General features: G+C 36.2%; 1 protein-coding gene across 4 annotated transcripts in view; it reads right to left on the bottom strand.

Moving 5' to 3' along the window:
• LOC120525692 (serine/threonine-protein kinase MRCK alpha-like) overlaps window positions 1-22,047 on the bottom strand; it is a 429,465-nt gene that overhangs the window by 237,800 nt on the left and 169,618 nt on the right. For all 4 annotated transcript variants that reach the window (XM_039748213.1, XM_039748214.1, XM_039748215.1 and 1 more), the window contains exon 3: window positions 11,207-11,290. In XM_039748213.1, coding sequence (XP_039604147.1) covers window positions 11,207-11,290 — 84 coding nt within the window. The remainder of the gene's footprint in view (window positions 1-11,206; window positions 11,291-22,047) is intronic.

The following is a 22,047-nucleotide window of genomic DNA, read 5'->3' on the forward strand; positions in this document are numbered from 1 at the left end:
GTTTAATCTAATGCTGAAAGAAGGGCTGTGTTACAGTGGTCAACAAGATTATCTAGTGTGAAAACAGAAAAAGATCAGAAATGGAAATAGCAAGGATAGAAGGATAGATTTTATTTTTTTAAGGTTTCTGAAAGAAATTTGACGTTTACAGGTAAGAGGAGGGGACAATTAAAATTAATGGAAAATTAATGCAATGGGACAGTGAAAAGTACTGCTTTACGATCAGAGAGTCCCAAATCATTGTTATAAGTATTGTCGACAGAGAAGCCATATGGGCAGATCAGGTTTAATATACAACCACCAGAGTGAGAAGGAAAATCATCATTTTGCACCAAATAAATACAGTCCAGTAAGGATAAGAATTTATTTCTCAAGACAGGACCTGATTTCATTATTAGTTTAAGAGCCAGACACTAAAAAGACAATGAGCAGTCAATTGGGATTTTTTTTAATCTTTAGTTCCACTCTAGCAATTACTGTTACTCCTCCACGTTGTCATCAGCTGCGAGGCTCTGCAAATTAAATGTATCCGGATGGTGTCGCCTCAGTGAGAGATGTAAAATCATTTAATTTTCGCCAATTTTCTGTTAGACATAGAATGTCAAGTTTGGAGTCTACAATGAATTCTAATAGCACCAGCATTTTGCCATTAAGGAATCTTGAGTTAAACAATGTAATTTGCTGATATGGGTTCATTGTGGACAGATCCATTATCCAAAATTGCAAATTTGGCACAATGATACCTCTATTTCCAAAGCCATGAATAAGACGGCATATTCATGAAAAAATGCTTCTGTTGAAGTTTTCATTAGCAGCCCAGTGGTGAAAGTGACATGAACCACAATGTAAATACTTTAGGCACCACACAATACCAGTGTCTTTTATAACATTCCAGTCTAACCATTTGCTCTGAACAAACTGTTTAATATAAATTAGTTTGTCACAAGAGTATTTTCACATAGTACTGAGCAATACTAACCTGATAGTAGAATAGAAGCAGCACAGCACAGCAAAGAAGGTGAGAAGGGCAGAGGTGTGGGGGAGGGGGGGGTTTGGGGGGATTTATTAGATAAGCGGCAAGAGCAAGCAGCAGAAGCAGCATATGAAGATACCAGGATTCAGAGCTTCCAATATACATACTGTTTTAGTGTTCTATTCAGGAGTCATTTGTAATCAATGTTCCAAATACCTGCTGTTTCTTTATGAGACTCTGAAGCCCCTTGAGCATGGGAAAGGCATTATATAAATAGAATATATTATTATTATTTATTATTATTACACTTTAAAAACACAGGTAGTTGTATAGCAGTAGCAATAAATATTATTGTGTTAGTAAATGTTCCTTTAACAACAAAGGCCTTCTTAATAGGACAGATTATTTCATATCTTTCCCACAGGAATAAATTAGAAACCAAGAAAGTGTCAGAGCTAAGAAGCGAAATTACTAGAACAGATGAAGAACACGCCAGGCGTCCAAGTGAGGTTCTTTATAGGAAAAGGCAGGCTCTGCATTCAGAATGCAACCTCTTGACAACTAAAGAAACTGAACAACTTATTTATAAATCAAGACATCATTACTATGAACATGGACAGAAAGCTAATAAGCTTTTAGCTCAACAAATTCACAAGCAAGAAGTTCGCAATGCAATCCCAGTAATCACCAACACGAAAAATATAATGCACATATTTAGAGAGTACTATAAATCCTTATATTCAACTGAGTTTAAAGAAGACAACACACAATCTAATTCATTTCTGGATACATTACAGATACCACAAATAGATACTTTTAGTGCTGAGGAAGGGATAAACTTCTGACGTTATCAGAATTACTAGATGCTATAAAGTCACTTCAAGGTGGGAAATCAGCAGGCCCTGATGGCTACCCTGTAGAATTTTATAAGAAATTCTCCACTCAGCTAGCTCCCCTCTTATTAGCAACATTTACAGAAGCTAGATACAATCAAATTTTACCTCAAACTTTTCGTCAAGCATTAATCACCATCTTTCCTAAACAAAATAAGGACATGTTACAACGTGCATCATACAGACCAGTTTCACTTCTAAATAATGATGTTAAGATACTCTCAAAAACCATAGCTATAAGGATGGAGAAAGTTCTGCCTTCGGTAATAACACAAGATCAAACTGGATTTATTAAAGGCCGACACTTATCTTCTAATCTTCGACGCCTGTTTAATGTAATATATTCACCAGCAAAGTCAAAAACCCCAGAGATATTATCATCACTGGATGCAGAAAAAGCATTTGACATGATTGAATGGAACTACCTCTTCACTAAATTAGAGAAATTTGGGTTTGGCCCGAACATCTGTTCATGGATCAAACTACTGTATACTAATCCAGAAACTTCAGTTTGTATTAACAACATTTGTTCAGACTACTTTAAACTAGAACATGGTACCAGACAAGGATGCCCCTTGTCACCACTGCTGTTTGCAATCGCCATTGAACCACTGGCAGTTCACTGTCGAAATGCATACCAGATAAAGGGGATTATCAGAGAAGGACTGAAACAGAAAATTTCTCTATATGCAGATGATATGGTACTGTATACAGTGGGTACGGAAAGTATTCAGACCCCCTTCAATTTTTCACTCTTTGTTATATTGCAGCCATTTGCTAAAATCATTTAAATTAATTTTTTTCCTCATTAATGTACACACAGCACCCCATATTGACAGACAAAAAAAAGAATTTTTGAAATTGTTGCAGATTTATTAAAAAAGAAAAACTGAAATATCACATGGACCTAAGTATTCAGACCCTTTGCTCAGTATTTAGTAGAAGCACCCTTTTGAGCTAATACAGCCATGAGTCTTCTTGGTAAAGATGCAACAAGTTTTTCACACCTGGATTTGGGGATCCTCTGCCATTCCTCCTTGCAGATCCTCTCCAGTTCTGTCAGGTTGGATGGTAAACGTTGTTGGACAGCCATTTTTAGGTCTCTCCAGAGATGCTCAATTAGGTTTAAGTCAGGGCTCTGGCTGGGCCATTTAAGAACAGTCACAGAGTTGTTGTGAAGCCACTCCTTCGTTATTTTAGCTGTGTGCTTAGGGTCATTGTCTTGTTGGAAGGTAAACCTTCGGCCCAGTCTGAGGTCCTTAGCACTCTGGAGAAGGTTTTTGTCCAGGATATCCCTGTACTTGGCCGCATTCATCTTTCCCTCGATTGCAACCAGTCTTCCTGTCCCTGCAGCTGAAAAACATCCCCACAGCATGATGCAGCCACGCCATGCTTCACTGTGGGGACCGTATTGGGCAAGTGATGAGCAGTGCCTGGTTGTCTCCACATATACTGCCTAGAATTAAGGCCAAAAAGTTCTGTCTTGGTCTCATCAGACCAGAGAATCTTATTTCTCACCATCTCAGAGTCCTTCAGGTGTCTTTTAGCAAACTCCATGCGAGCTGTCATGTGTCTTGCCTCTCCTCAGTGTGTGGAATTACTTACTGCAAATATATTTTTATTACTTAATTCCAAAAAACTAAGATTTGTATTCAGCACTGGAGCACTTCCATTAGCTATAACCACATTTAAGAGTGGAAATGCAATGTGTGTCTCAGATCACTTGCATCAAAATTGGAATCTGACAAGTCAGAGTCCAAATCAGCGATAATACACAAAAAGTCTTCCACCGATTATTTTGCTTTGAGCATTCACTTTGGTATCTCTCCACATGCCATTTTAGAAGCTGTTTGCTCTTCGCTATTCAGGCACGCGCAGGATATCAAGGTCAAATCAACAAAGTTAACTTTCCTTCTAGCAAAAGGGTATTGAAAAGCACTGTAACAAATATATCACTGATTTCTATCGATCGCTAGTTAGACTGAGGCATCTCACAACGTGGGAGTTTCTGGCAACGTATCGTACTGCGTCACTCGGATCGCTTGGCCCACAGAAACGTTCGCTTGCTGCGGCAACTTGAAAATTTGTATTTTAGTCAAGTTTATATAAATTATTGTCTCACTTTTCGACATTGTGAGTTTGAAAAATCTAAGTTGAACCATCTTAAGTAGGGGACTACCTGTACTGACTCACAATAGAGAGAACAGAAAACTGATTATACGCACATTCATTGTACATTTCTTACTACAGTACTATGGTATGTTTTTACTACTATTACTTAAAATAGTTTATTATTTTAATAACTATGGCATACCTATGACTGTGTGAAGGTATCCAAAGCACTGGTACTCTAAAGCATGTTTGCAGCTAAGGTGGTGCAGCAAATTGCTCGTGTTGCCAACATTGGTGACACATTTAGCTCGACAGCATTTGCAGTAAATAGTTGTTTCGTCCACATCTGACCTTTTAAAACCGAAGTCAGACACGGCTCCTTTTTTCTGGCAGAAGTTCTTGTGTCATCAAGTTCAACTTTAAAGTCAGCTACAGCTTCAGTTTCGGAATGTTCTCTGTCCATTTTCACCACTCAAAACCTCCACTAACGCATGCAAGTTTAGCAGTGTTGCAGTAAAAAAAAGTCCCCCCTTAAACAGTTTCCTGCTGCTCCACATTCTGAATGTTGTTTAAGCTATTTAAACCGGTGCTGTGGTATAAGAAAAATCTGTATCATAACAAAAATAAAAAATGGTTTTTGGTATGAACAGGAATACCTCCCAGCATTATTGCGAGCTGTGTTTTAATTTTTTTGGCAGCTTTACACTCTCCAAATACAACAGGCGTGTCAAACTGAAGGCCTGACCCTTTGACCTGTTTAATGCTGCCTGTGTCATTCATAATCTTACATAAGACCCACAATAAAAGGCTGATTTTAAGAAAAAGAAAAAAAAAACTTTAATGTTTGCTTCATATATCATTCATATCCTTATATAATTCTGATGGACTACATTTATAACAGCCAATAAAATGCACCTTTCTGTGTCCAATCACATTTATTTGTACAGCACAGTGTATCAAAGCTATGAAACTTTAAGAACAGAAACTAATAATGACCTAGCAGAAAGTAATGAGAAAGAAATTAAGTGACACATAACACTTTTTCTTATTCTCTTTCCTTAACTCCTCATTCCTCCACCTTGTTCTTTTAAACTTATTTATTATCTTTCTTCCACAAATGAATTCTGCAGTGTTAAAAAAAAAAAACATCTCATTTATATCCATTTATTCCCTATTTGGCAGTTCATCAAATTTATGAGCAATTCACAACTTGGCTTCTTTTACTTTTACACCACACACTGCATATCATAAACTTTTGGGATATATAATCCACTCCATAATGCTCCTTACCTTTCATCCCTCAGTTTCAAATGTTACTTTACAGATTATTTTATTGTTAAAAAAGGAACTGTCAAGTAACAACTTATTATCTACACAAAACTCAATTACTTGTTGTCCCTCTGTATGTTTCATCTTCTTCCCAGCATACTTCCCAATAACGGCATGGATGGACCAATTGTCTTTCTCAGAACCACCATGATTATGTTTTTATTTTTGTTTTCAGAGGAGATTGCTACTCTTGGAAGAGCTGTCAAGAAAGTCTTTTCTTTTTCTAATATATCTGAATCCTTCACTGGGCATATGCCCGTGGAACAGTTACATTTTAAATGTAACTCTATACAGTAACTAGAATTTTGGGGCTCACTGCTTCCCACTCTGTCACTTTGCATCCAACTTCTGGAGATAAAATAATACCCACTTCCTGCTTTACTCTTACACCTACAGGAATATCTCAAAAAATCCTGCTCCAATCTCTCGCCTGTTACTTTCACGAATGACCAAGACATCTAAATTGTACTTCATGATTTCTTCCACAACAATTACCACCTTTCCATTTAAAATTCTAATGTTCCAAGTAGTAAGCTGTAATTCTTTTTTCAAACTGATCAGCTGTGAATAATCCATTTCTGAGGCTCGCATTTTGATTCTTAGCCTTTCGTAATCCAGGGAGGTGACTAGCCCAATACTGATGATCTCATTACTGCAGGACAACTAGCATCTCAAGACTTTTAACTCCTTAGAAACACAGTTATCCATGGGTCCCGAATGAGTATACAGTAATCCCTCCTTTATCGCGGGAGATAGGTTCCAAGGCCGGCCGCAATAACTGAATTTCTGCGAAGTAGGGACACCATATTTATTTAATTATTTAACGTGTATTTGGACGTTTTTAAACCCTCCCTGTACTGTTTACAACCCACCCTTTACTCTATTAATAACAGGGACCTACCTAACATTTCCGGGGGTACCTCTTCCACGGTTTCCGAAGGTGTATTCGTAGTAGGAACTGGCTTTTTTTTGCGAGGCTGCAAAAACATTGTGATCGGTAGTTGCTGCCGCTGCTTCTTTTTCCGGTCGAAGAGCAGCTTGTAGGCGGTCATGACGTCATCGGCCTTGTTGCAAAATTGGACCGATCGAACGGTGTTTAGGCTCAGCACCAGCCTTGGAAGAAGGAGCACGTTTGGGAGCCATTGCAGGGGGTGAAAATTGAAGCGAACTTCAACACAAAGAAACCACAAAAAAATTACACACAGTGCAGTGTAAAGTAAACCGCTTAGCGAGAAAGCTTGAAGCGAAATGGCCGCTGTGGGATCTGGGCATCAGTCAAAGCACCAATCACGGGCCCAATTAGAAAGCGGGAAGCTGTGATTTGTCATCTCCCTCCCATGTACCAATCACAGCCCGTGTTACAACGCACTTAGTCACCGAACTTGTTTTGTTGTTCTTAGACTAGGAAATACTACTATTATATTTAAAAACCCGCGAAGTCGTGAATCCGCAAAAAGTGAACCGCGAAGTAGCGAGGGATTACTGTATATAGTATAGGGATGAACACCCCAGTTTTCGGAGTTTTCGGTTGGTCCATGGGTGTTTCTTTCAAAAGGACCGTCCCATTGTACCTTACTGTGTGCAAAAGATGCAACAGGGGTTTATTGTGGTACGTGAAAGGTAGACTTGATCACTACTGAAATTTATATATTACTAAGATGTTAGGGGTGATATAACATATCAGGATTGTGGTTCTTCTGTGACAACTCTCAGAACTAAAAACTAGTTCCTGATAAATTTGGGGCATATAAGCAGACATCCATGGCTATGTTGGGTTTCAGAACCAGTGAAAAAGATGAAGTACCTAGGTGACATCAAGTGCACCATTCGTCTGGTGCATTTCTGAATGCTACATGTTTTGTTTGACTAAATTTTACTTTCTTTATTCAAGAGTGGCTTCTCCCATCAGTTCAAAACCTATAGAATGTTTCCTTTTCAGCTGTGTCACTTGTATTCAAAGGGATATATGATATTTTACTATGTCAAAGTAGTCATTTAAACACAAAAGACAACCGTTAAATCATAGAAAGTCTGGAGGATATAACAAATCAAATCAGTACTTCTAATGTGCTAGTTTACACAAATACATGGTAAGCTGAATGCATATTCTTTTAGTGGTATGGTCTCAGGAAAAATCTTGCTTGCCTTTTTGCAATGACATCAACAATGTGTCAACCTGTAGATCGTACTGCAATGGGAGTAAACTTTAGTAGTTTAGGGACAGTTAAGTATTTCAAATGGATAGTTTAGGGACAGTTAAGTATTTCAAATGGAGGATATTTTTAAAGGTTTAGTATTTACTGCTATATGGATACATGGCATTCTTTCCACACACTAATCCTTCAGTCAGTGTAAATTGGCAGCAAAATTGATTCATTAGACCACGATGTCTTTTCAATCCTCTACTGTCCTATATATTTGTCCCTTAACTTAACTCAACCACACCTTCTTGCTTTATCCCAGGAAACAGTGTTTGTTGCCTGCCCAACCCAGCTGTGTATAACAACTGATGTGAATAAGATATTTTTTTTCAACACTATTCAGCTGTTAGTTGACTGATTATTGTCCATCTATTACTATGCACAGGCCATGTCAGCCTCCAATGGGTGGAAGGACATTCTCAACAATCCTGGAACCAGTGGCATCTCTGAATAAGAGATCCCACCTGTTCTGATTTGGGCTTATTTAAAAAAAAAATGTTCTGCTTTAGATGAATTTGTGCATTGGGTTTTAACAAACTGAAAAGCTGGGCTGTCAGGCTTTATTTTCATATATTTATGTACTTGCCTGAGGATGATTTTACTTTTTTCATTTAAGTTGTATGTGCATCACATTTTTTTTCTATTTCAGAATTCACTTAACAAGTTACTAAGGTGCATGTCATGATTGGTAAGGAGTGACTCGATAACTTGTGTCACGACAATGTGGTCTTAAATTCCAGTGCTACTGTCCAAGATTTTGTTTTCTTCAATGTAAACCCTTAGAGGTGAATGCTTTTAGAGAAAAAAAACATTTGAATCTTGACTTCTGTGGAGAAAAATCTTTAGAAAAAAAAAACACATTTGTGAGGTTGGATTTCTGCAACAAATTTGCACTTCAGTCACAATGCATTTTTGAATGGAGAACCTCACAGTCACCTTATATGCACAAAAAATTTCAGAGTTTGGATTTTTTTCAATGGTCGTTTGCATAAACATTAGAGTCCTTTGAAATATGGCTTTTTGATGACAGCTTGTCTCATTAATGGCAGTGCATAATCTAGTTTTTGTCTTATGACAGTTCCTTATATGGATTTAGCCTATGAACAATGGCTATTAGAAAATCTTGTTTTTTGAGTTCTGGTTTTGACCTTTGCTTTTTCATTACCCTTCAATTTCTACCTTATTGTTTTGACTCAGGTTATTACAAATGTCATTTGGTAAACAACTGCTTGCAATTCTAGCCTGGCAACATAAAGGTCAAGCCTTATGGTTCAGAAAAACAAATTTCAGTGTTCAGAAAAGTATACCATTTGTTTCTTTAGTTCTCAACAAGGAAAAATTTTTCTTATGATTATCCATCATTCTAAAGATGTTTATACGGTTAACTGGAAATTCTAACTTGGTCCATTATGACAAGTTACAGTGGAACCTCGGTTCACGAACGTCTCTGAACACGTACAAATCGGGTATACGACCAAAAAGTTCGCCAAACTTTTACATCTGTTCACAACCACACACTCGGTTGGCAAACAAGCCAGTTTCCATTCCGGTTCATAGGCGACAATGATTTCCACACGTGTTCAGTCTCTCCCTGTATTGTACATTGTTCTCGGTGTATCACGCAAAGGGACTCTCCCTCAAAATTGTAACCTCCTCTCAACCCAGCTTCCTCCTGTGGTATAGCGGGTCCACAGCTCCCGTCAAAAAGGCCAGTTTTAATAAATAATCACTGCACTCACGGCTTAGCGAGGGGGCGTGGTGGTGTGTGGCCGAAGCAGTCCCTGAGGATTGTGTGTTGTGGGCGTTTCTCACCTATGTGCACAGGTGAGAAGCGGTCCGCATACGTAATTGTTCCCAGGAGCTGCTGATTGCCACAACTAACATGCCTCTTCATAAATAGAAGCGTGAGTCGGCTAATGGGAAAAAGAAGAGAACAGGAAAGAACGGGAGGTTGCAGGAGAAGGCAGGAAGCAGGAGGAGAAAGCCGGTGCAGGAGAGAGACAGAGAGAGAGAGAGAGAGAGAGAGAGAGAGAGCGCAGGCTCGCGTGCAGCTGAGAGCAAGTGAGCTGCTAAGCAGGGAGCCTGGGTGTTTCTCTCAGTGTTATTCAATGTTTTTACATTTAGTTTACTATTACAACGTGCAATCTATGGTATAAATTAACTATTTTTGTGCTTAAAAATCTTTAAAGAAAATATATTTACATACAGTTCATACGGCCTGGAACGGATTAAACAGTATTTACATACAATCCTAAGGGGGAAATTACTTCGGGTCACGACTAGAGTTTTGGAACGAATAATGGTCGTGACTCGAGGTTCCACTGTATGGTGAGTGTTCACACCCACTGACTTGCACACATTCCAGATTTATTCCCTATATAGCACCCAGTGCTGCCATGATAGACAATGGGTCATTGTACCCATCAACTGAATAAGCATGTTAAGAAAATGTATGGACTGACAGCACTGTGTTTTGGTTTTTGCATACTTTTTGCAGCTAAACAGAACCAAGCTTAATTCATAAAGAAACTCTTGCTTGGATGTTGCATAGTATCTAGAAATGTACCTTATAACTACATTCAAATGGGACTCATTATAAAGTGTCTTGTGTTTGATTCGACTATATATGTTTTCAAACTGCCCTCCTTTTATCCTGTCAATATATTACACTGAATGAACAATATAAAGCACATTGTTTTTTTTTTATTCTGAGCTTTAGTAGAGTAAAAATAAAAAATACGCTCACTCAATCTTTTGTTTTATTTATATAATTTTTCCCCACTATAAGCAAACTGCAACAAACGGAGACACCCCTTGAATGTTTATTGCAAAAAAAGGGCTCAAACGCAACTCAGAAGAATTTCAAGGCAAAGACAACTGATAACAGAAATCCAGCTAGTATAACCTGATAGTGAAAAAATCTGTGCAGCCTTCACAAGCCTAGAGTACAGGGTAAAGGATAAGAGTGTACACAAGCATATAGACAAATCTATTTATACTGCATCATAAGTCTTAATCCCAGACAACAGCAGGGACTTCAGCAGGTATCAGACAGCTTACTTCAATGAAACACTGAAGAACACTGCATTCCTCACAGACTTAGGTGGAACTAAATAATATATAATTAAGTAATAATATTTCACAGTCTTGTTTTCTAATCAAAGAATCATGTCCCTTTGTGACCTTTGTATGAATGCCATGTTAAAAAATCTGTAAGCCACAGTTAAAAAATTAATTCCATTCTTGACAAGAAAACTTAACTTTGTTTAGGGTTTACAACCAATTACAAACTTTTAACTAAACCAAATAAATACCTAGAAAAGTTGCTGGATTCACTGTGCAATCAAACTTTTTGAAAAAAAAAGTAAAGTTTATTGGGTTCTCTTAAATAATGCAATCATCCTGTATTTAAAAAGGGGGTGGCAGTATAGCAGAGTGAAACTATGGGTTTTAATTTCCAAACGTAGCCATCACATTATTTGAAAATTAAAGCTTTTAAGAATAAATGGTTTAGTGCCCCAGAATACAATACAACTGCTGCATTGTTCTAAAATAAATATAAAAAGCAATACACAAAAATCAGAAAAGAAGAAAAACATGTTTGTGACATACAAATCTGTAAATATAAACCTGAAGTGCACAAAATAATGGCAAATAGGAAGTTCAGAATAAAAAACTGTCAATTAAAAAACAAATACCTCCGCTCTCTTTAGCATTTCCCATTTGTTCAGTATTTTCATGGCAAAAACCTTGTCAGTATTTTTCACTTTCACCACAGCAACCTGATTAGGAATAAAAAGAAAATATATTATGTCATGGATAATAACACAAAAATCAGATTTTTTATATAGATGGGGTAGGAGCTGGATACAAGTTGGGTTAATATGAATGACAGATTACTTTTAAAGTACAGCTTACAAAATAAAAACCTGCTGTAGAATTAAAAATTATCTTCAAGCCTTGAATTTGCAAATGGTGATAAAGAATTGTTTAATTTTATTTGGAAATGTTTAAAGAAAGTTCACAAATTAACTACAATCAGAGTTTTACAGATACAAACAATCAAAGAATACAATTAAATTTTAGAATTGCATTCACACAGAAAGAGTACCAATACCAGTGTATCATGCTCAAGCCATTCTCTCCATGGTCTCTTTCATTGTTAAGCACTCTAAATTAAGCTAAAGCTTTTTCTCAAAAATGAAGCATATGTTCATGTTCTAATGAAATTGAGCTTTATAAATGCATCAAAAAATCATCCACTGTTAAAAAAAACTTTAATTTTTAATAACACTTAAACAGTAAGTACAAAAAAGTAAAAGTAGTTGTAAATGCAGTAATGTATAAAATCCTGTTGTTAGTTAAGAGATGTAATATTTCAGTGTTTTCTTTTTTCAAGAAAACAACTATATTTCTTCTTAATGATCTGAAAGTTAAAAAGTAAAAAAATATATACATTTTATTAAAATTCCACCATTATCTTAGAAAAGCATACAGTACTGCATATGTGTCTTAGACTCTGTAGATTTATTTATATAACCTTTGTGCTATAATGTTTATTTTTTGTCTTCTGCATTAGTGGGTGATCAGAAACCAAATATTTATTTTCCAAAAAAGTAAAGGATACAATTACTGTTTTTGTAATTTGTTAAAGATAACAACATATCAAGTAATAGCACCACTTTTCAGATTAAAACCTTGACTACAATGTAGGTACATAGTCCAGTGCAAGATTAAAGAAAGAGAACAAACAGGTGGAATGTTCAAGAACCAAGCCTTTTAACTGAAACAAAAATGGAAACAAATCATATTGCTTGATAGGCAACAAAACAAAAAGAGTGTGGCAGATGTGACCATTTAACCTTCAAATCATCAATTCCTACATCATGGCAAGTGTGAGCATAGCAACAAGACACAATGTGGTTGTCCTGCACAAGCAATGTCTCTCTCAATTGTAGCAGTAAAGAAGATTTCCAAAATGTCATGTATAAGCTCTTTAGAAGAAGCACAAGGAAATGAACAAGTGTGAAGAAAAGAAATGCAGTTATCGTCCATGACTATAGCAGATGAGAGAATCATTAGACTGTCACCCCTTTTTAATCTGAATTGTTCCAACACTGATATCATCTCTGAACTCATAGAAACTATTTCAACAAAGTACACCCTTCTAAAGCAGAGAAATGTTATTAGAAGTGGTAATTATGGAAAAGGTCCTGCCAAATAGCCATTTATTCGATGTGAAAACTCGTCTATACACTAAAAAACAAGGATTAGGGTACTGAACAATGGCAGCAAGTGCTCTGGACTAACAAGTAAAAATCTGAAATGTTTCAGGCTCAAACAGAAGGCTGTTTCACTGTAGAAGAGCTGAAAATCACTAGCTGGATGAGTGTTTGGAGCCAATAGTAAAGCACTGTGTAGTTTCCCTACTGGTTTGAGGATGCAAGTGGAGGTAATTATCAGATCAGAAATAATGGAATCCTTAAACCTGAGAAGTACGCATAGATTCTCGCTCATCATACAATACCATTAGAGGCATCTGACCCCAACTTCATTCTGCAGTAGGACAACGATCCAAACACTTAACGGTAATAAAGAACCATCTTTAGCGAAAGGAGAACAAAGGAGTTCTGCAACATATGAAATTGTGCATGACCTCAATAGGCCCTGATCTCAACATCATCAAGACTAAGACAAAGTAGCAAGTTCTCCAGGATGCACAGTACAAATTATCAGTGGATTTTCCTATAAAAACTGCATGACAGCATACCTAAGAGAACTGATGCAGTTTTAATGGCAGAGAGTGATTACATAAAACTTTGATTTACTTCATTTTTTTACTGTTCACTGTTCATTATTTTGGGGAGCATCTTTGCTTTATGTATTTTTAAAGAATTTTCCATAATACTCTATGAGCATAGTTGCTGTTCTGTGTTCATCAAGTAGCTGACTTGGTAAACTTTACTAGACATTTTTCTCCCCGTATAGACCAAAAAAATTCAGCTATAGAAAAGGGCTATTACATTCCTCACAGTCTCAATCAATCTATTGAACTCTTCTGATATTAACATACTGAAACGTCAAGAGGGGTGACAAAACAATCTGAAAAGGCCAGTTAATATCTGTATACAGTTATGTTTATTGGCAAGTGTGTTATAATAATGTATGTCACATTGCTATAAAAAGTTAGAAAATCTGTGTTATGGAAAAAACGGCCAATTCACTGTTCACTAAAGATTAAGCAAAAAAACTCCACTGCATACAGTATTTCTTTAATCAGTAAAAAAAAAAAAAAGATAAAATAAAAAAAAGTAAAAACAAGTTATGCTATTCTTTCATCAAAATCTGCACAATGTTATTGACCTTAGTCAAGTGATGCTTAATACCTTAAAGAAAAGCATGTGACCTAAGATTTTTATAAACAGATTCTAGTGGACTGTGGGAAAGATCTAACTATCCATTTTTATTTCTGTGTAGTCCACTTTAGGCTCACAGTAGTTGGAACCTATCCCAGCAATAGCAAGCATAAGAGCAGTCCACTGCAGTGCACACTAACTCATGAGGAGCCATTTTAGAATTTAAAACAAATGTAGCACCTTCCTACAGTTAACTCCACCCCATGACACTTAACAAGTACAAGGGCATGATACAATTACTCATATTGAATTTTTATAATTGGAGCACAAGCAAGTTTAAGAATTTGTCCCCGGTCATACAAAGAGTCAGAGGTAGGGCAACCTTTGGGTTTCAAGTCACTGTATCACACTGCCAAATAATATAACCTCCCCATTATCATAGGGCTGCATTGGAGCACTAAGAGAAAAGTCCAATTTCAATTTAATAAAGCACAAATTAAACTGCAGCATGAAACTTAGCAGATGTGCTAATTGCTGCTTGAAAGAGATATTTTTCAAGAGATATTAGATGGTAAAAAGCAAAGGAATTTTAATACTTCATATTAACTAAATAGTGATGTGGCAAACAACTATTTAAGCAAACCTTTGCACTTCCTTTAAAAAACTAATCTAAAAGCTTCAATGCAGACATAAATGATTAAAAAAGGAGATCCTTTTAAAATTCAGCTTGTTTTTTCCTTCCCAGTACTGATGGATTTGGGCACCAAAGCGAAACTAATTTTTTAATAAGGAATATTAGTATGTGTTTATTTATTTCTGAGTATTAAAAAAAAAAAAAACTACAACCTTCATTTTTACTCAAAAATCCATGACAAAATGTATTTTATCAAGACAAACTATTAAATAAGATTCGGATGCTCCGGTCAGGCTAATATCAACTTGTAAATGTATTTTATAAATAAATATCATTTTGGCAATGAGCACAAATAACTACTGTATTTTACTTTTTAATATTGATAGTATAATGATTGCTTCCTCATACATTTTTTAAACAGCAACAAAATTACTCTCCTCTCTCAATACAAGATAAAAGTCACAAAAACAATGCTCTGAAAAGAACTTTGAATTATTATTTATTTCATATGGAAACTTAAACCTAATAATTTAAACCTGTCCATTCCAAGAACTGAAAGTTTATGGCTTAACCTTTTGACATAAGTGTTATGTCAAAAGTGTAAGTAATGTTTTAACATTTTAAAGGCTGAACATTCCACATAATAGCAAATGTAAAAAATGAAAGGTGTACTGTATGAAGCATATGAAGAACAAGCCCTTTAATTAATTTTATTATATAACCCTAATTACAATCTACACATCATGGTGTTCATTTTCTTTTGCAAAAAATAAAACCTTAAGACAGTAAATTAATATTATAAATAACAATATACTGTACTCATAATTTAAAACCATCACAATCATGTACAGTATACTGAATATCAATTAATAATTGTCTTTATTGTATTTCATTTCATAATCTGACACATTGAGGGCAGAAGAAGTATAGTTATAACATTTGACAAAAATCAGGTATTTTTCTATGATTTTATAAAACCAGTCATGAAACACCCTGATGTTACATATTTTGTTGTCAACAATCTTAACAAATTCTCCCAATAGAATATTCAAAAGCATGAGGAAACCTCTAAGAGGGGTTACTCTGGATGTCTCAAGGCCTGTTCTTTTCCTCCATCAATGATGAGGCAGAAGAACCACCCCCAAAAAAAAAACAACAAGGATCAAAAAGATTCACCCCTTTCTGGCTGTGTTCCCACAAACATACTGAATGGTAACTTTGCTCCTAGATACTGAGGACAAAATATAACAGGTGAGTTTTTTCTGGGTAATTAAAGGTGAAGAGAGCTTTAAGGAGCACAACATCAGAGCACTGCAGTAGAATTTAAAATAATAAGTAGTCTAAATAACAATAGTTTATGCTTAAAAATATTGCTTGCTAAGAAAAAGATTTTATTTTGATGGTTGACTGAGATGTGAAACTAGATTCTATATGTGTGACTGCAAATTTCTTTGAAAATTCTAGAATTGGCACAATAGCAAGTAAACATTGTGACCTGAATTGGGAAAAGCTGATCAGATGGAAGAAATATACAAACAAAGAATTTGAGGTCACAGTTTTTACTTTGGATGTGTTTCAAGGCAGCCTAATGGAGAAGTCTTTTAAAGGGTACTTTTACTGCACCTAAAACTGCTTTCTTTAAAGACCATTAACTAAATGGATGTAACCTAGTTACGCAATTCAGGCTAAAGGGAGTACAATGATATACAATCTACTAGTACAGCTGGATAAAAATGGATCAAAGCCAATCCTACAATGAAAACATAATTTATGACTACGTACAACAGAAATTTCAAAGCACTTATAATATTTTAATAATGTTATGAGCCGAAATATATTGTCTGGTAAACACTGCTCAAATATTGTCTCGGGTAACTACAATTCAGATCCATCCACTGGTCAGCTGCTAGGGTGCTTTGAAGTGTGCTGGCTATACACAGCCATCACCAGTCACACTAGTTTTTGTTCTGAAATACTGATAAGATAGCCAACACACCTTCCACAACATACATGTTATGGATAATAAACTGACCTTGACTAATTTGTTGCCTGTAAAGTGTGTATAAAAACTAGTGATGAAAACTAGCCCCTCTAGCACATGGTAATTTTTTTTCTGTGAATTTGACTGCAGTGTTCCTGTCAATCATTCATTTCAGGAGCTGGAGACTATTCCTGACAGTACTGCATGCTAAGCAGGAACCACACTTAAATGAAGTGCCAGTTGAGCACAGTACAAGTTAATGTAAACAACCACAGTCACAGTCAAAAATCACAATTTGTGTTAACGCAATGTTCACATTATAAGAGTTGGAATTTGAATTAATCCTATACATTAAAAAGATGTTTGACACTTGAAAGGAAATGCATTTTATGGAGAAATAACAATAACAATGAGTTTGTGTACTGCTTAGGAATATTTAAAAATCTAGAAGCAGTCAAAAAACATATTGTATAATTAAAAAAATCTAATGGTTTCAGTAGATACCAGTATAATATATTAGTATTAGTCAAATGAAATATATTTAAAAAAATATATATTAGACTAATATAAACTAAAGCCCTGTGTGTGTATGGAGCAGTCTGCTCTGCTCACGCTCAACCACAGTCATTAGATGCCGCACACACGCACCTCACTTCTCACTATGAAAGACCTATGTGAAACAAGAAATAAAGTAAATGTGTGGATGAACAATGCTCAAAAGAAACACCTCAGCAATGGAGGGCAAGGCTTGAAGTTTTCACTAAAAACATTGAATATCTGGACGTATTTTCTCGAGACAAAGATTAATAGGATTTATATACTGTACCAATGATATGGCTAAGATATGGTATCACCAGTGTCTGCATACAAAAGTGAGTGGGGCAGCAAGCACAGGTAAGTCCATGTCCTCTGTGGTGGGTGGCTCCAACAAGTATTTAAACCCTTTAATCAGTACTTCGATGAAGCATCTTTGGCAGCAAAAAATGAATTTAAAAATTTTTGGCATAAGGCTGCAACATAACAAAATATGAAAAAAGTAAAGGGGACTGAATACTTTCTGGAGGTACTGTATTAACTATTTTATACATAAATCTACAATGTATCATCCATCACAGAAAATACATAACAATAAACATTTAACATGCAAACCGTAACAATGAAATAATGGAAAGTTAGGACAGCTTGGAAGAAAGAGAAAGAAGAAAGGAGGTTAAAGGAAGGACGGAGAAGGCAAGAGGCAGAGAGAGCCAGTGCAAAAGCGAGCCAGAAAGAAAAAATGCAGGCAGCTGGAAGGAGAGTCCTTTCAAGAGTGTGCAGCCATCACTCAGGAACTGAAGAAGGCTCCTCCAGCTGAGCGAACACTGAATGCCTCTTCCACGTAAGTCCGAGAAGACAGCGGAAATCGGGGAGGCTCAGACAGGGAGCCCTGCTGGGAGTCATGGGACAGTAGGGACCCAGACACGAGGAAGAACGATGGCTGCACCTGACTGTTGGCCGTCTCCTCTACTGCAAGTTCTTGTTTTTTGGCTAGCAGAGAAGATGTTGATTTTAAAGGGCTGCACCAGGGACTGAGTTTTAAGGACAGCTTCCTACATTATGTTTTAATGGATTATTTATTTGACTGGTTTTAACCTTCATTTGCACAGACTTTTTATGGATTATTTATGAATTGATTGCATTGCACTGTTTAATTTGGACACTTTGCTTTGTTGGATTTTAATAAAGGCACTGTTTCACTTTATGCACATACTCTTTGCTGCTGCATGTGTAACCTCATTTGCTAGGCTCATCCCTCGGGTACGTTATCAAAGGTGGTGGGTTCAAGAGGCTCCTAGAAGGACCCGGTGGCATGGGACATATCCACACCGTCACAAGTATACAAATACGATTAACCAAAGTACATTTTGAAGGATAGATCTTTTAACCACATCCTAATTATCCCTTACTCTTATTACCTGTGTCTTCACAATAGTGGACCTATAGATCTATAATGGTAGAAGTAATAAACAAACCAATAAGGCACCACAAACCAACAGCATTATCACAACCTGAAATTTTCACACACCATTTTTAATTAAAAAATGATTTCAAATGTCCTATCTTGATCCATGGTTGTTCAACAACCATTTCACTTAGAGATGTTTGTTGATCATAGTGACAAAGTGTGGCAAAACAGTGCACTTTGGTTAGAGATGCAGGTAAGAATTTTCACAGTACTCTGTAAATGACAACAATAAACTTCAACCTTACATATCTCTTGGAGCCCTGTGCTGATATTATATTTGAAATATGACATGCAAAGATCTTGAAAACACCTACCAAATGCACAATTGTAGACACTCCTCTACTCAAAACCCAGCTGTCTTCTTTTGAGCTTTGTTATTCATAGCACGCCACAACCAAGGTTTTTGAAAAAGCTTTATATTTTAATTAGCTTGGTTGCTTCCTTACTCTTATCATATATCTCATGTTATGTTATTGAAAGGACATGAATTTGAAACTTTACCAGAATAATCTTAAGGAGAACTGAAGTGTGACTAGCTTAAGCTGATGTCCCTTTACACAACTTGTAGTCACTGGATATGTTACACTTGCTGACTTCAGTTGCTGATCTCACCCCCAGACCAAGTCAGTTTACACAGCTGAATAATGCTGGACACGTGAAACTTAGTGATGGTGTGCTGAACTTCCAGCACATTCTTGCATGCGACTTTTTCTGACAACCAATAACATGTGTCCTGATGGAGCCGATGCTATATGAGGATTAACAAGTTATGGCAAGTTTAGCTGGAATCTCAGCCCCTTTTTTCTTTTTTCCATTCTGTTGTGGTTTGTAAAAAAATAACCATTTAACAGCCAAAGCTCCTTTCATGTTTGTGAGTTCCAAAAACCTGTTTCTTATTCTTTGTCAGGGTATTATATGTGTTGCATTTCAAGGATTGAAACTACTGGGGGAATTACTTTAAACACTGGTAGTGGGGTTGGTTATCTTTGTACCTTTAATAAAGAAAGTAAGGATTTAAAACTGTATTATATAATCATTCAAGTTCACTTCTAATATTGCATTGTCTACATTTTCAGTATCATCTTAATACTGGAAGTATATTGGAGAAAATTTTAAATTTGTTTTTATGTACCTGGAAATTTAAAGTGCCTTAAGGGAAGATACAGAATGGCAGAATAATGACTTATGATCTTCCCTTGCTTATGACACTTTCAACTCAACAGATATTTAATACTTACTTGTTCAGTACATACCTTAATAAATAAATCAGTGTTAAGTTCCTCACACAAACTGCGTGCACATTTGTCAGAAAAAGCCTGGTCTTAGAGTCTGGGCAGGTCCAGCCTCATTTTCCTACTAGGTAGTAGCCTACTGGGATCTTCAGAGTAGCAACAATAAGTATATGGTCAGAATTCACAAACTGGGCACTTCCGTAGACCCAGCAATTTTGCAAGTGACTCCAGCGTCTGCCCACAGTGATCGATCTCCTTCACCACACCACCAGTACTGAAGTACCAAGTCCAATGATGAGGCTTAAGGCGTTGGAACCAAGATCCAGCAATCCGTAGCCCGTGACCTTTTACAAACTCAAGGAACATGGAACCACTTTCACTACGCTCACCAGACCCATGGGGACCGACACAATCCTCATAGCCATCTCTGTCAGTGCCAGTGGTTACAATTATGTCACCCATGATGCCCCAACAGGCCTGAACCCCACTGGATCTCTGACAGATTTGACTCTTCCAGGGATGGGGCACCTGAGGGTTTTCCCCATCCCCTTCATAATGCAAACTCCATCCTATGAGTGGCTGCAGCAGAGCTACTCCCACGTAGAGCAGAAAGGAATCATCTCTGTCATTTCAGAGCTGTATAAAGTTTTTTTTTTTTTTTAACGGTGGCTGGAGTGCCAATCCTGCCACCAACCCCCATGATTTCCCTGCAAGTAATACGTAGAGACCTAGCTTGAAAAAAAAAAACCTCAAATTGGGTATACAGTCATACCCACGCAATATCCAAAGCACACATATTTTCGTTAAAATGTTATTAAATAAATCATTTGAGAAAAAAGGTTTTGTGTATGAAGGAGAAGTGCATTCAAATGGGATCACGCTTTTGAACTGAAGACCTACCTCTCCATTAATTTTCCTGAGAAGAATTAAGCATTAAACCTACTAAACTTCTGAATGATATTTTCACAGTTAACAAACACCTAAGAAATTAAAAGGTAAACTGATATGATTCACTGTGTTCCCATTAGTATCTTCTAATCAGAATTTTTAATGTATTTTTTAGGCATGGATTTCGATTAGCAGTTCTTTGAATCCAGTTTCAAAACACAGTACAGTGTGGTCCAGATCTAATTATGCAGATCCAGATCGTCTGGATGACTTTGATTTATGCGGGGACGATTCCAGTTTGGCGCGAAGACAACTCTTCATTCATCAGTTCTCACACTTCTCAATGGTCTGGGACTTTTCGAGTGATCTTCTATGTAATAAACTTCATAAGTTATAGCATAATGAAAATTGCATAATTGGATCTAGACCACCCTATATGTAAACAGTTTATGTAAAGGTCACTAATGACCTATTAATGGCTGCTGATGCTAAAGTTTTAACAATCCTTGTCCCACTCAATCTCTCTGCAGCCATTGAAATGACACCACATAGTATTTGTTGAATCGGTTAGCTACCATCAGCATTACTGATACCTCCCTTATTTGGTTTACTTCATACCTACCTATCTAATCATACTCAGTTTGTATAGTTAAAAAACTCTCAATCACAATCCCACCCAGTCACTAGTAGTTATAAAATTATTTTACTTAACCTTCAAAGCACTTCATAACCTTGCTCCATTATATCTCTCTGATCTCATATATGTTTATACCCCCAACTGCTCTATTAGGTCCTCTACATCTGGATTCCTCATCATTCACCCTGCATGCCTGATTACCCTGGGTTCCAGGGTATTAAGTAGCACTTCTCATCTCTGGAACTCTCTACCACAAAATATTTGGGACATAATTCCCATCTTAAGACTCACTTATTTGGACTGGCTTACACTATATAACCTTACACTGTATTATTTTCTTTTTATTTTCAGTTTCATAGATATATATGTATGTTTATATGTACAGTATGTTTGCTTATTGTTGTTTATTATGATTGTATTGTTTGTACTGTGCCCTTGGGCTTTTAAAAATGTGCCTTGTAATAAAATTTTAGTATTATTATTATTATTATTATTAAAAAGAAGATTAGCTGTTGTGTTTATTGCCAGGATGGAATTAGAACCCAAATCTATTTGCCACATAGAGTCTTTCAAACTGTCACAAACTGCTGGGTTGACCTGCAGAAAGTACAGATTCCATGTTTTGTTCTTTCACATTTACTGGAGTTAGCAAAACATACAAACATGACCAAACTGTGCCTAATAAATATATATATATATATATATATATATATATATATATATATATATATATATATATATATATATATATATATATATATATATATATATATATATATGTTAACATCTATTATGCCCCAACGCCA

This window comes from Polypterus senegalus, chromosome 3, assembly GCF_016835505.1.
Source record: "Polypterus senegalus isolate Bchr_013 chromosome 3, ASM1683550v1, whole genome shotgun sequence".
In the NCBI taxonomy this organism is placed as follows: Eukaryota; Metazoa; Chordata; class Cladistia; order Polypteriformes; family Polypteridae; genus Polypterus; species Polypterus senegalus.